The sequence below is a fragment of the Lutra lutra genome, chromosome 4, assembly GCF_902655055.1.
Source record: "Lutra lutra chromosome 4, mLutLut1.2, whole genome shotgun sequence".
NCBI lineage: Eukaryota > Metazoa > Chordata > Mammalia > Carnivora > Mustelidae > Lutra > Lutra lutra.
In genome coordinates, this window is record NC_062281.1 from 95,846,428 (window position 1) to 95,862,474 (window position 16,047).

The 16,047-nt window shown below is 38.8% G+C and overlaps 1 protein-coding gene across 1 annotated transcript in view; it reads left to right on the forward strand.

Annotated features, from left to right (window-relative positions):
• SPAG17 (sperm associated antigen 17) overlaps nt 1–16,047 on the forward strand; it is a 254,989-nt gene that overhangs the window by 159,838 nt on the left and 79,104 nt on the right. The window contains exon 28 of the mRNA XM_047725498.1: nt 557–716. Coding sequence (XP_047581454.1) covers nt 557–716 — 160 coding nt within the window. The remainder of the gene's footprint in view (nt 1–556; nt 717–16,047) is intronic.

Genomic DNA, 16,047 nt, shown 5'->3' on the forward strand with positions numbered 1-16,047 from the left:
ATGGACATTAGATTTCTCACTAGCAGCACTGGTGGGGGGGTTTGTCATGTTCATATGTTCATTGGTAGGCTATAGATACTGATGCAGGTAGATGTATTGATGATACCTATAGATGAGACACATACTAGAGATAGACGTTGATAGAGACTAAACATTTAAACATGTGATAAAATTTTAAATGTAGTTATTATATAAGCTGAAATAGGGCGGGTAATTTTCTAGTTGCACAGAATGGAGAAAATAAAAATAAAACAAATAAATACAAAAAAATAAAAACTCAACTCAGTCCAATAAAAGACAAGATATAAAAAGAAAAGAAACAACATAGAAGGTACATAGAAAACCATGAATGATATTATGGTGCTGGTTATTAAGCTATAGTCTCTGAGCTCCACAGTTACCATCCTAAAATATGCTTTGTGCTTAGTCTGGAGGTCTGCTAACAGCATTTTTCCTTCGGATTGACTTTAACCTATGCCAGTGTTAACACAATGTTAAATGTTAACCAGCCTCTTCCTTGCTTCTGAGAATGTAGGAACTTCTGCTTTTCCTTCAGGTTCTCTTTGCAGATGGCGCTGTGAGCAATAGTCCTGATTCAGGTCCTGTTTCTCCTCCTGTTGAAATGCCACCAAGTCCTCATAGTGGAGACTTGATGGACACAGTTTCTCAGCAAAAGTCAGAAACAGCACCGTCTGAGATTATCATTCCAAAGAAAGGTAATAATTGAGGAATCTCAGTTGATGATGGGTTTAATAAATCTTACACTTCTCATCTTTTCCATGTATATATTCAAGTATACTCACATGTATACATGTGTGTACATCTTAATTGAATCACAGCATTACACACTGTTTCATGAACTGCTTTTTTCTCTTAGTAATAAATAATGAACATCTTGTTATATACTCTTACACAGCATTAGCTCTAATGCCTGGGCTACTGTTTTAGGGTTAGTTGAGCAGATCAATGATATCAAGGTACTAACTAGGCTTCTCTGGTTCTCTGGACCTTTTCCTCTGAGCCGCAAGCTGGGAAAAGGCCACACCAGCTCTAGGTGTAAGGTTCTCATGTGGTAACTCTCAAAGCAAAAAACAGAGTGAATATAAGAACTTTCAAGTGTCTCTTTTTGTCAGAGATGAAAACATTTCCAGATTCCACCCCCTGTCCCCACCAGCAGACCTCCCCTTATATCCCATTGACTAGACCTGGCCAAGCACCTAGGGTAGAAAAACAAACATCTGACATTTCTGAATTTTTTTTCTCAGGAGATGAGCAGTACTATTTGGGGAAAAGAAAATTGAATAACAATTGAGTAAGCAATCAACTGTGCCTGCCATAATCTAATATATGAAATTGTTCTCCTCAGAGATATTTTCAATTGACACCCCCACCTCCAATGCAGTATGAAAATATTTGTTTCCTCATACCCCTGCCAGTGCTGGATTTCCTTATTAATTTGATTTCATAGATAACTAACAATCTTTTTATTACATTAATTTACATTTCTTTATTACTGGTGAGGTTAAACATCATTTTTTTTCTTTTTGTGAATTTTCTATTCACATATTTTCTCAGTTTACTATTGAGGTGTTTATTATTTTCATATTTATTTCTAAGAGTTGTGTGTTTGTGTACCAGGCACAATTCTGAGTACTTTAAAACATTAAATCAGTTAATTCTCATAGCAACTCTGGTTTCTATGTAGATATTTTAATAATTCCACTTTACAGATGAGGAAATTGAGACACAGAGAGGTTAAGTAACTTTCTCAAGGTCTCTCAGCTATTAAGTGGTAGAGCTGTGACTAGAGTCTGGGCATCTGCATCACAAACTTTTCTCAATTTCTCATGGGACTTAAATGATCTGAGACCAAGATTTAATCTTCTTTGCTAATTTCAAACATCTTCCCACAGTAACCAGTAACCTTGTAGAGAGGCAAACTGAATTTCCTTTTCAGTTAATCAAAATTTAAAGAAATAGACTTTCCTTTAGTAGTAACTGAGGGCTCTTGGTTGAAGTGAATGAAGGCATTCTCATTGCTTTTAAACTTCCCAGCTCAAAGCTTCCCCTCGTCTTCTGATGGGAGAGGACTTGAGGTAAGGGTAGCCACTTCTCTTAGAGCCCGGTGGGGTTCCAAAGGGCTTCTGCCTCCAGCATAGTGTGCTCCAGGTTTCTTTAAAGCCCATCCATCTAAGATGATGTATTCACTTAAACACACACACACGCGCGCATGCACACATGCAGGCATGCACACACACACGCACACACACGCAGGAACTAATAGACCTTTTTTTTTTTTTATTTAATTTTTTTTTTTATTTTTTTCAGCATAACAGTATTCATTATTTTTGCACCACACCCAGTGCTCCATGCAATCCGTGCCCTCTACAATACCCACCACCTGGTGCCCCCAACCTCCCACCCCCCACCCCTTCAAAATTCTCAGATCGTTTTTCAGAGTCCATAGTCTCTCATGGTTCACCTCCCCTTCCAATTTCCCTCAACTCCCTTCTCCTCTCCATCTCCCCTTGTCCTCCATGCTATTTGTTATGCTCCACAAATAAGTGAAACCATATGATAATTGACTCTCTCTGCTTGACTTATTTCACTCAGCATAATCTCCTCCAGTCCCGTCCATGTTGCTACAAAACTTGGGGATTCATCCTTTCTTTCTTTCTTTTTTTTTTTTTTTTTTTTTTTTTTTTTTTTTTTTACAGCTTTATAAACATATATTTTTATCCCCAGGGTTACAGGTCTGCGAATCGCCAGGTTTACACACTTCACAACACTCACCATAGCACATACCCTCCCCGATATCCATAACCCCACCCCCTCTCCCAACCCCCTCCCCCCATCAACCCTCAGTTTGTTTTGTGAGATTAAGAGTCACTTATGGTTTGTCTCCCTCCCAATCCCATCTTGTTTCATTTACTCTTCTCCTACCCCCTCGACCCCCCATGTTGCATCTCCTCTCCCTCATATCAGGGAGATCATATGATAGTTGTCTTTCTCCGATTGACTTATTTCGCTAAGCATGATACCCTCTAGTTCCATCCACGTCGTCGCAAACGGCAAGATTTCATTTCTTTTGATGGCTGCATAGTATTCCATTGTGTATATATACCACATCTTCTTTATCCATTCGTCTGTAGATGGACATCTAGGTTCTTTCCATAGTTTGGCTATTGTAGACATTGCTGCTATAAACATTCGGGTGCATGTGCCCCTTCGGATCACTATGTTTGTATCTTTAGGGTAAATACCCAGCAGTGCAATTGCAGGGTCATAGGGTAGTTCTATTTTCAACATTTTGAGGAACCTCCATGCTGTTTTCCAGAGTGGTTGCACCAGCTTGCATTCCCACCAACAGTGTAGGAGGGTTCCCCTTTCTCCGCATCCTCGCCAGCATCTGTCATTTTCTGACTTGTTAATTTTAGCCATTCTGACTGGTGTGAGGTGATATCTCATGGTGGTTTTGATTTGTATTTCCCTGATGCCGAGTGATATGGAGCACTTTTTCATGTGTCTGTTGGCCATCTGGATGTCTTCTTTGCAGAAATGTCTGTTCATGTCCTCTGCCCATTTCTTGATTGGATTATTTGTTCTTTGGGTGTTGAGTTTGCTAAGTTCTTTATAGATTTTGGACACTAGCCCTTTATCTGATATGTCATTTGCAAATATCTTCTCCCATTCTGTCAGTTGTCTTTTGGTTTTGTTCACTGTTTCCTTTGCTGTGCAAAAGCTTTTGATCTTGATAAAATCCCAAAAGTTCATTTTTGCCCTTGCTTCCCTTGCCTTTGGTGATGTTCCTAGGAAGATGTTGCTGCGGCTGACGTCGAAGAGGTTGCTGCCTGTGTTCTCCTCGAGGATTTTGATGGATTCCTTTCTCACATTGAGATCCTTCATCCATTTTGAGTCTATTTTCGTGTGTGGTGTAAGGAAATGATCCAATTTCATTTTTCTGCATGTGGCTGTCCAATTTTCCCAACACCATTTATTGAAGAGGCTGTCTTTGTTCCATTGGACATTCTTTCCTGCTTTGTCGAAGATGAGTTGACCATAGAGTTGAGGGTCCATTTCTGGGCTCTCTATTCTGTTCCATTGATCTATGTGTCTGTTTTTGTGCCAGTACCATGCTGTCTTGATGATGACAGCTTTGAAATAGAGCTTGAAGTCCGGAATTGTGATGCCACCAACTTTGGCTTTCTTTTTCAATATTCCTTTGGCTATTCGAGGTCTTTTCTGGTTCCATATAAATTTGAGGATTATTTGTTCCATTTCTTTGAAAAAAATGGATGGTACTTTGATAGGAATTGCATTAAATGTGTAGATTGCTTTAGGTAGCATAGACATTTTCACAATATTTATTCTTCCAATCCAGGAGCATGGAACATTTTTCCATTTCTTTGTGTCTTCCTCAATTTCTTTCATGAGTACTTTATAGTTTTCTGAGTATAGATTCTTAGTCTCTTTGGTTAGGTTTTTTCCTAGGTATCTTATAGTTTTGGGTGCAATTGTAAATGGGATGGACTCCTTAATTTCTCTTTCTTCTGTCTTGTTGTTGGTGTAGAGAAATGCAACTGATTTCTGTGCATTGATTTTATATCCTGACACTTTACTGAATTCCTGTACAAGTTCTAGCAGTTTTGGAGTGGAGTCTTTTGGGTTTTCCACATAGAGTATCATATCATCTGCGAAGAGTGATAGTTTGACTTCTTCTTTGCCGATTTGGATGCCTTTAATTTCCTTTTGTTGTCTGATTGCTGAGGCTAGGACTTCTAGTACTATGTTGAATAGCAGTGGTGATAACGGACATCCCTGCCGTGTTCCTGACCTTAGCGGAAAAGCTTTCAGTTTTTCTCCATTGAGAATGATATTTGCGGTGGGTTTTTCATAGATGGCTTTGATAATATTGAGGTATGTGCCGTCTATCCCTACACTTTGAAGAGTTTTGATCAGGAAGGGATGCTGTACTTTGTCAAATGCTTTTTCAGCATCTATGGAGAGTATCATATGGTTCTTGTTCTTTCTTTTATTAATGTGTTGTATCACATTGATTGATTTGCGGATGTTGAACCAGCCTTGCAGCCCTGGAATAAATCCCACTTGGTCGTGGTGAATAATCCTTTTAACGTACTGTTGAATCCTATTGGCTAGTATTTTGGCAAGAATTTTTGCATCTGTGTTCATCAAGGATATTGGTCTGTAGTTCTCTTTTTTGTTGGGATCCTTGTCTGGTTTTGGGATCAAGGTGATGCTGGCCTCATAAAATGAGTTTGGAAGTTTTCCTTCTATTGCTATTTTTTGGAACAGTTTCAGGAGAATAGGAATTAGTTCTTCTTTAAATGTTTGGTAGAATTCCCCCGGGAAGCCGTCTGGCCCTGGGCTTTTGTTTGTTTGGAGATTTTTGATGACTGTTTCAATCTCCTTACTGGTTATGGGTCTGTTCAGGCTTTCTATTTCTTCCTGGTTCAGTTGTGGTAGTTTATATGTCTCTAGGAATGCATCCATTTCTTCCAGATTGTCAAATTTGTTGGCGTAGAGTTGCTCATAGTATGTTCTTATAATTGTCTGTATTTCTTTGGTGTTCGTTGTGATCTCTCCTCTTTCATTCATGATTTTATTTATTTGGGTCCTCTCTCTTTTCTTTTTGATAAGTCTGGCCAGGGGTTTATCAATCTTATTAATTCTTTCAAAGAACCAGCTCCTAGTTTCGTTGATTTGTTCTATTGTTTTTTTGGTTTCTATTTCATTGATTTCTGCTCTGATCTTTATGATTTCTCTTCTCCTGCTGGGTTTAGGGTTTCTTTCTTGTTCTTTCTCCAGCTCCTTTAGGTGTAGGGTTAGGTTGTGTACCTGAGACCTTTCTTGTTTCTTGAGAAAGGCTTGTACCGCTATATATTTTCCTCTCAGGACTGCCTTTGTTGTGTCCCACAGATTCTGAACTGTTGTGTTTTCATTATCATTTGTTTCCATAATTTTTTTCAATTCTTCTTTGATTTCCTGGTTGACCCATTCATTCTTTAGAAGGATGCTGTTTAGTCTCCATGTATTTGGGTTCTTTCCAAATTTCCTCTTGTTATTGAGTTCTAGCTTTAGAGCATTGTGGTCTGAAAATATGCAGGGAATGATCCCAATCTTTTGATACCGGTTGAGACTTGATTTAGGACCAAGAATGTGATCTATTCTGGAGAACGTTCCATGTGCACTAGAGAAGAATGTGTATTCTGTTGCTTTGGGATGAAATGTTCTGAATATATCTGTGATGTCCATCTGGTCCAGTGTGTCATTTAAGGCCTTGATTTCCTTGTTGATCTTTTGCTTGGATGATCTGTCCATTTCAGTGAGGGGAGTGTTAAAATCCCCTACTATGATTGTATTCTTGTCGATGTGTTTCTTTGATTTTGTTATTAATTGGTTTATATAGTTGGCTGCTCCCACGTTAGGGGCATAGATATTTAAAATTGTTAGATCTTCTTGTTGGACAGTTCCTTTGAGTATGATATAGTGTCCTTCCTCATCTCTTATTATAATCTTTGGCTTAAAATCTAATTGATCTGATATAAGGATTGCCACTCCTGCTTTCTTCTGATGTCCATTAGCATGGTAAATTCTTTTCCACCCCCTCACTTTAAACCTGGAGGTGTCTTCGGGTGTAAGATGAGTTTCTTGTAGGCAACATATAGATGGTTTTTGTTTTTTTATCCATTCTGATACCCTGTGTCTTTTGATTGGGGCATTTAGCCCATTAACATTCAGGGTAAGTATTGAGAGATATGAATTTAGTGCCATTGTATTGCCTGTAAGGTGACTGTTATTGTATATTGTCTCTGTTTCTTTCTGATCTACTACTTTGAGGGTCTCTCTTTGCTTAGAGGACCCCTTTCAATATTTCCTGTAGAGCTGGTTTGGTATTTGCAAATTCTTTCAGTTTTTGTTTGTCCTGGAAGCTTTTAATCTCTCTGTCTATTTTCAATGATAGCCTAGCTGGATATAGTATTCTTGGCTGCATGTTTTTCTCATTTAGTACTCTGAATATATCATGCCAGCTCTTTCTGGCCTGCCAGGTCTCTGTGGATAAGTCTGCTGCCAATCTAATATTTTTACCATTGTACGTTACAGACTTCTTTTCCCGGGCTGCTTTCAGGATCTTTTCTTTGTCACTAAGACTTGTCAATTTTACTATTAGGTGACGGGGTGTAGACCTATTCTTATTGATTTTGAGGGGGGTTCTCTGAACCTCCTGGATTTTGATGCTTGTTCCCTTTGCCATATTGGGGAAATTCTCTCCAATAATTCTCTCCAATATACCTTCTGCTCCCCTCTCTGTTTCCTCTTCTTCTGGAATCCCAATTATTCTAATGTTGTTTCGTCTTATGGTGTCACTTATCTCTCGAATTCTCCCCTCGTGGTCCAGTAGCTGTTTGTCCCTCTTTTGCTCAGCTTCTTTATTCTCTGTCATTTGGTCTTCTATATCGCTAATTCTTTCTTCTGCCTCATTTATCCTAGCAGTGAGAGCCTCCATTTTTGATTGCACCTCATTAATAGCTTTTTTGATTTCAACTTGGTTAGATTTTAGTTCTTTTATTTCTCCAGAAAGGGCTTTTATATCTCCCGAGAGGGTTGCTTTAATATCTTCCATGCCTTTTTCAAGCCCGGCTAGAACCTTGAGAATCATCATTCTGAACTCTATATCTGACATATTACCAATGTCTGTATTGATTAGGTCCCTAGCCTTTGGTATTGCCTCTTGTTCTTTTTTTTGTTGTGAATTTTTCCGCCTTGTCATTTTGTCCAGATAAGAGTTTATGAAGGAGCAAGTAAAATACTAAAAGGGTGGCAACAACCCCAGGAAAATATGCTTTAGCCAAATCAGAAGAGATCCTGAATTGTGAGGGGGGAGAAAGGGGATAAAAAGGGGTTCAGAAAGAAAGAAAAAAAAAAAACTATTAAAAAAAAGAAAGCCGATAAAGAAAAAAATATAAAAAGAGGAAAAAATATATATATATTAGATAAACTATTTAAAAAACGTTAAAAAAAAGAAAATGGTAAAAGTTAAAAAAATTTAGCAGAAGAAGAGAAAAAGAAAAAAAAATTGAAAAAGAAAAAAAAATTAAATTAACTGCAAGGCTAAAAAATCATGGGGAGAAAGCCATGAGTTCCGTGCTTTGCTTTCTTCTCCTCTGGAATTCCGCCGTTCTCCTTGGTAGGTGAACTTGGTCCTGGCTGGGTTTCCCGTAGATCTTCTGGGGGAGGGGCCCGTTGTAGTGATTCTCAAGCGTCTTTGCCCCAGGCGGAGTTGCACCGCCCTTACCCGGGGCCGCGCTGAGTCATCCGCTCGGGTTCGCTTTCGGGAGCTTTTGTTCCCTGAGCGCTTTCCGTAGAGTCCGGAGGACGGGAATAAAGATGGCGGCCTCCCGGTCTCCGGCCCGGAGGAGCCGAGAGCCCGGGGCCCCACTCCTCAGCGGGCCCTCAGAGAACAGTGCCAAATGACTCTCGTCACCCTGGCCTCCGGCCGCGCTCCGAGCTGACCGAGCCTGCGACCGGTTCAAGGCAACCCTGAGCTGAGAGTCACTCCTCGGCTCTGTCTCTGCAGCCGGCTTCCCCGTTCTAATACCGGTAAGCTCTGCGACACTGAGACACCCCCGATCCTTCTGCGATCCTGCGGGACCTGAGGCCGCGCTGACCCCGCCTGGGCTTCACCCCAGTTAAGCCTCTGGAGCGATGTCCCTCAGCGGAACAGACTTTTAAAAGTCCTGATTTTGCTCCGTTGCTCCGCCGCTCGCCGGGAGCCGGCCCCTCCCCCCCGCGGTCTATCTTCCCGTCGCTTTGGATTCACTTCTCCGCCAGTCCTACCTTGCAGAAAGTGGTTGATTTTCTGTTTCTGGAATTGCTGTTCTTCTTCTCTTCAATCTCCCGTTGGATTTGTAGGTGTTTGCAATCTTTAGATAAGCTATTTAGCTGATCTCCCGCTACCCGAAGTAGTCTCAGCCTGCTACTTCTCCGCCATCTTGACTCCTCTCTAGACCTTTTTTTTTTTAAGAGCGATTTTACGTTTACAGAAAAAAATGAGCAGAATGTACAGAATTCCCCTATACTTCCTCCCTACCTGGCTTAAAGTTTTCTCTATTTTAAACACATGTGTTATAATTGATAAACCAATATCAATACATTGTTATTAACTGAAGTCCATAGTTGGCATTAGGGTTCATTCTTCACATTGCATAGTTCTGAGAGTTTTGACAAATGCATAATGTAGTGAATCTACCACTACAATAACATACAGAATAATTTCACCCCCTGTGAGAAGAAAAACAAACCTGTGCTCTATTGATTCCTTTCTCCCTTCATCTTCTCCCCAAAACCAGTACCAAGGAGCTGACAGTCTCTTTTCCCCTCTACCCAGAACCTTGGAACCACCAATCTACTTTCTGTTACTATAGATTTATATATTCTGGACATTTCCATTAAAGAGAAGCATACAACACAAGGCCTTTTGTGACTGGCATCATTTAGTTAGCATAATATTTTCAAGGGTCAGCTATGATGTAACTTGTATCAGCACTTCATTTTTATGGTTGAGTAATATTCTGCTGTGTGGATACACCATAGTTTGTTTATCCACTCATCCATTGACAGACATACAAGTTGTTTCCACTTTTGGGAAACTGCAAATAAAGTTGATATGAACATTTCTTTACAAGTTTTTGGTGTGGACATATATTCTCATTTCTCTGGAGTAGATACCCAGGAGTGGAATTGCTAGAATAGTAACTGTGTTTCTCACTTTGAGCACCTGACAAACTTTTCCAAAGTAGCTGCATTGTTTTCCATTCTCACCAGCATGGATGAAGGGGTTCCTATTTCTTCACTTTCTTGCCGACACTGTTATTTTCTGTCTGGAGCCATTCCTCTTTTTTTCTTTTTAAAATTTTATTTATTTTTGATTATTATTTCAAGGGTATTGGGTTTCTGCTTAGGCATTAAGATTTTATTTTATTATTTATTAATTTTTTATTGTGTTCTATTAGTCACCATACATCATTAGTTTTTTTTTTTTTAAGATTTTATCTATTTATTTGACAGAGAGAGATCACAAGTAGGCAGAGAGGCAGGCAGAGAGAGGGGGAAACAGGCTCCCTGCTGAGCAGAGAGCCCAATGCAGGGCTCAATCCCAGGACCCTCAGATCATGACCTGAGCCAAAAGCAGAGGCTTAACCCACCGAGCCACCCAGGTGCCCTTACATCATTAGTTTTTGATGTAATGTTCCATGATTCATTGTTTGCATATAACACCCAGTGCTCCATGCTATACGTGCCTTCCTTAATACCCGTCATCGAGCTCACCCATCCCCACACCCCCCTTCCCTTCTAAATCCCTCCATTTGTTTCCCAGAGTCCATAGTCTCTCCCACTACGATTTCTCCCCCTTCATTTTCCCCTTCTCCTAATATCCTCCATGCTATTCCTTATGTTCCACAAATAAGTGAAACCATATAATTGGCTTTCTCTATTTGACTTATTTTACTTAACATAATCTCCTCCAGGCCCATCCAAGTTGATGCAAAAGTTGGGTATTCATCCTTTCTGGTGGCTGAGCAATATTTCATTGTGTATATGGACCACATCTTCTTTATCCATTTGGCTGTTGAAGGGCATCTTGGCTCTTTCCACATTTTGGCTATTGTGGACATTGTTGCTATGAACATTGGGGTGCATATGGCCCTTCTTTTAACTACATCTGTATCTTTGGGGTAAATACCCAGTAGTGCTATTGCTGGGTCATAGGATAACTCTATTTTTAGAGTGGTATCCTATTTTGATTTTGATTTACATTTTCTTAATGGTTAGTGATGTTGAATACCTTTTTATGTACTTAGTGGACATTTGTCTATCTTCTTTGGAGAAATTTCTATTCAAACCCTTCCCCAATTTTGTAATAGATTATTTGTCTTCTTACTTTTGAGTTATAAGTATCTTTAGTGTATTTTGGATACAAGTTCCTGATCACATACAAATCAGGTATATGATTTGTGAATATTTTATCCCAGTCTTTGGGCTATCTTTCCATATTCTTGATGGTGCCTTTTCATGGTGTTCATTTTGTTGAAGTCCAATTTATCTGGTTTTTACCCATCTGGTTGCTTGTACTTTTGGTATCACAGCTAAGAAATCATTGCATAATCCAAAGTCACAAAGACATATTCCTGTATTTTCTTCTAAGAGTTTAAAATTTTTAGCTTTGCACTAGGGGCTTTTACATTCACTTTTATATAATTTTTTATATAATATGTGATGGGGTCCAAATTCATTCTTTCGAGTTTATTAAAAAGACAATTATTTCCCCCACTGAATTGTTTGGAACTTCAGTCAAAAATCAATTAACCAGGGGCACCTGGGTGGCTCAGTGGGTTAAAGCCTCTGCCTTCAGCTTAGGTCATGATCCCACGGTCCTGGGATTGAGCCCCACATCGGGCTCTCTGCTCCGCGGGGAGCCTGCTTCCCCACCCCCCCACCTCTGGCTGCCTCTCTGCCTGTCAAATAAATAAATAAATATTAAAAAAAAATCAATTAACCATAAATATTAAGGTTTAATTTTGGAGTCTTATTTCTGCTCCACTAAACTCCTATATGTTTATCCTTTTGCCAACATCTCATTGTCTTGACTGCTACAGCTAAGTCTGAGTCACCCATGTTTGTTTTCCTTTTTAATGTAGTTTTGACTATTCTGGGTCTCTGGCATATCTGTATGAATTTTAGGATCAAATTGTTAATTTCTGCAAAAGAGGCAGGGATTTTTATAGAGATTCCACTGAACGTGTAGACAAATTTTGAGAGCTTTGACATCTTAAAAATACTGTCTCTAACTCATCAACTAAGGATATCTTTTTATTTATTTAGGTCTTCTTCAGTTACATTCAGTAGCTTTTTATAGTTTTCAGTATACAATTATTAACAATTGTTTGTTAAATTTTTCCTATGTGTTTTATTCTTCTTGATCCTATTATAAGTGGAATTGGTTTTTTTAATTTTGAGGTTGTTCATTGATGGTATACATCAAGACAGTCTATTTTTTGTATTTTGGCCTTGTGTCTTGAAATCTTGCTGAACTTTCTTACTCTAACCTTTTTTGTTTTGCAGCAACTTTGAAAATAAGATCCCAACCCCCGGGGTGCCTGGGTGGCTCAGTGGGTTAAGCCGCTGCCTTCGGCTCAGGTCGTGAACTCAGGGTCCTGGGATCGAGCCCCGCGTCGGGCTCTCTGCTCAGCGGGGAGCCTGCTTCTTCCTCTCTCTCTGCCTGCCTCTCTGTCTGCTTGTGATCTCTCTCTCTGTCAAATGAATAAATAAAATCTTTAAAAAAAAAAAAAAAAGATCCCAACCCCCAGTGTTTGTTTGTTGTTGCTGTTATTGCTGTTTGTTTAGTGACTTTCCTGAACTTATTCTTGCAAGTCTCTCTCCTTTGTCCTGTGTGGCTACTACAGTCTCTGCTGTGTTAGCTTAGTGATCAGCTAATGATTAGGCCGGGATTTACTTACATGCCTCGAGCCAAAAAGCCTCCCAGCCTTTGCCAAGGGAATATGTGTACTTATTGGGGCATTCCTTTTTTACTCTCACAATTTAGACCCTAGCCCTAGCCTCAAGGTCAGCCAGAGGTGAGAGATTCTGTATTTCTCAGGTCTTTCCGGAGCATGAGTACAAACCTCCATGTGCATCTGGCCACAGGAAAATGTCAGAGTTTTTCAAAGTTCCTACAGTCATCTCATTCCCCAGCTGCGTCTTTGAAGTTTTTAGGTCAGCCTCTTGTTTGCCCCAACTATTTTTGCAGCCTGAGACAGCCACATTATTAAAAATAGCCACCGATTGTTTAGACAAGGGCCCCAGGATAAGGTTGTTTACAATGAGTGAATTCTAACTCAGGTCAGAGTGAGGATTTTCAGGGAATTTTCAGAGCAGTGGAACAATGATGAGTCTCTGGGAAGGGGCTTTTAAGGAGAATTCCAGGCCTATCGGCCCCCTCCAACAGCTGCCACACTGTTGGTTTTCATAGCTACTGTGATTCCAAGGCTACTGTTTTTCAAGGCTACCGCACAGTTGCAGATGGGGGAAGATGAAGGATGAGAATTGGGTAAGTTATAACACCACAAAGCAGTTGTTGTTACTGAGATTCAGCTGATTGTTGTAATTCTTTGGTTTATTTCCAGATTTCTAAAAGAGTTGATTTTGGTAATTTTTTTTTCCAGTGTTGTCACTGTTTTTTTTGAAGAATGGCTTTTGGAAGATCCTTTCTTGCCATACCAGAAGTGCTTCTCCCATCTCACAAGAAATACTATTTAGTATTTTCATAATTTTTTAGCTCTAAATATTTTCTAATTTCCAGATGACTACCTTTTTAAAAAAAATTTTATTTAGATGACTTCCTTTTTGACCCACAAGTTATTTAAACATGTTTCTAAATTTCTAAAACTATAAAGTATTTTTAGGATTTTTAAATAATTGATTTTTAACTAATCTTTTGAAATTCGTTGAAATGTGATGTATAGCCTCAAATATGGGCAAGTGTTTAAAAAAGTCTGTGTATGATTGAAAAGGGCATGTAACCTGTAGTTATTGAGTATAGTGTTCTCTTTATAACTGTTAGATCAAAACTGTTAGCTGTGTTATCCAATCTATTTCCAAGTTCAGCAAACTTCTCTACAAAGGGTAAGATAGTAAACATTTTTTTTATTATGTTCAGTTAGCCAACATATAGTACATCATGAGTTTTTGATGTAGTGTTCAAGAATTCATTAGTTGCATATAACACCCAGAGTTTATTTAGACTTTGTGAGCCATATTGTCTCTGTCACAACTATTCACCTCTGCCATTGTAGCATGAAAATAGCCATAGACAATACATAATTAAATGAGCATGGTGTATTGTGTTTAAAGAAAACTTATTTATGGACACTAGAATTTGAATTTCATATAATTTTCATGTATTGCGAACTATTTTTCTTTTTTCTTTTAATTATAATTGTATTATAATTAATTTTCTTTTAATTATATAGAAATGTTAAAAGAAGTATTACGTCACAGACTACAACAACAGACAGCAAGCCACATTTGCTTGACAAGTCAAAATTTGCCAACCATTGTTGTATAACCTCACAGATATTTTTAATCTACTGTATCAATTTATTCAGCAGAAGTATGTTTAAATAAGGGTAGAATAATCTATCCAAGGCTATCCTTCTTATAATTTAATATTTATCTCTGAAATTATTATATCTTTTTAATATTTCTATAAGATTTTTCCTCATATACTTTGAGGATGTGATTTTATTAACTTATAAATTTAGATATCTTCATGGTAAATTTAACTTTTTATCAGTATGCAATGGCTTTTTGTTCTAGGATTCTTTTTTGCCCTAATGTCTATTTTGCTTATATTATTATAGCCATACCAGCTATCATTTAATTCCTTTGCAGTATAACTTTTTCATACTTTGTTTTACTTTCAGTGGTTTATGTTTAAATGTATCTGTTGTGAGCAACTTATAGGTGAATATTTTAAAAATTCGATTTGATAATTTTTGTCTTTTAATCAGAGCTTCTAATCCATTTATTGTGTAACAGATATTTTCTGAAAATGTCTTTATGTTGTCCCCATCCTTGGATGATAATTTTACTGGTTACAGAATTCTGGATTGACAGGTGTTTTCTCTCCAGTAGATTGACAAAAAATCTTTAGACTCTTCTTGCTTACAGTGTTGCTGTTGAAAAGTTGGCTCTCAGTCTAATTGTTGTTGCTGCGAAGATAATCTAACTGCCTTGAAAATATTTTCTTTTTCTTTTTTTTTTTTAATTTTTTTTTAATTTTTTTATTTTTTTCAGCATAACAGTATTCATTATTTTTGCACCACACCCAGTGCTCCATGCAATCCGTGCCCTCTACAATACCCACCACCTGGTGCCCCCAACCTCCCACCCCCCACCCCTTCAAAATTCTCAGATCGTTTTTCAGAGTCCATAGTCTCTCATGGTTCACCTCCCCTTCCAATTTCCCTCAACTCCCTTCTCCTCTTCATCTCCCCTTGTCCTCCATGCTATTTGTTATGCTCCACAAATAAGTGAAACCATATGATAATTGACTCTCTCTGCATGACTTATTTCACTCAGCATAATCTCTTCCAGTCCCATCCATGTTGCTACAAAACTTGGGTATTCATCCTTTCTTTTTTCTTTTTCTTTTTCTTTTTCTTTTTTCTTTTTTTTTTTTTTTTTACAGCTTTATAAACATATATTTTTATCCCCAGGGTTACAGGTCTGCGAATCGCCAGGTTTACACACTTCACAACACTCACCATAGCACATACCCTCCCCGATATCCATAACCCCACCCCCTCCCCCAACCCCCTCCCCCCATCAACCCTCAGTTTGTTTTGTGAGATTAAGAGTCACTTATGGTTTGTCTCCCTCCCAATCCCATCTTGTTTCATTTACTCTTCTCCTACCCCCTTAACCCCCCATGTTGCATCTCCTCTCCCTCATATCAGGGAGATCATATGATAGTTGTCTTTCTCCAATTGACTTATTTCGCTAAGCATGATACCCTCTAGTTCCATCCACGTCATCGCAAATGGCAAGATTTCATTTCTTTTGATGGCTGCATAGTATTCCATTGTGTATATATACCACCTCTTCTTTATCCATTCGTCTGTAGATGGACATCTAGGTTCTTTCCATAGTTTGGCTATTGTAGACATTGCTGCTATAAACATTCGGGTGCACGTGCCCCTTCGGATCACTACGTTTGTATCTTTAGGGTAAATACCCAGCAGTGCAATTGCTGGGTCATAGGGTAGTTCTATTTTCAACATTTTGAGGAACCTCCATGCTGTTTTCCAGAGTGGTTGCACCAGCTTGCATTCCCACCAACAGTGTAGGAGGGTTCCCCTTTCTCCGCATCCTCGCCAGCATCTGTCATTTCCTGACTTGTTAATTTTAGCCATTCTGACTGGTGTGAGGTGATATCTCATTGTGGTTTTGATTTGTATTTCCCTGATG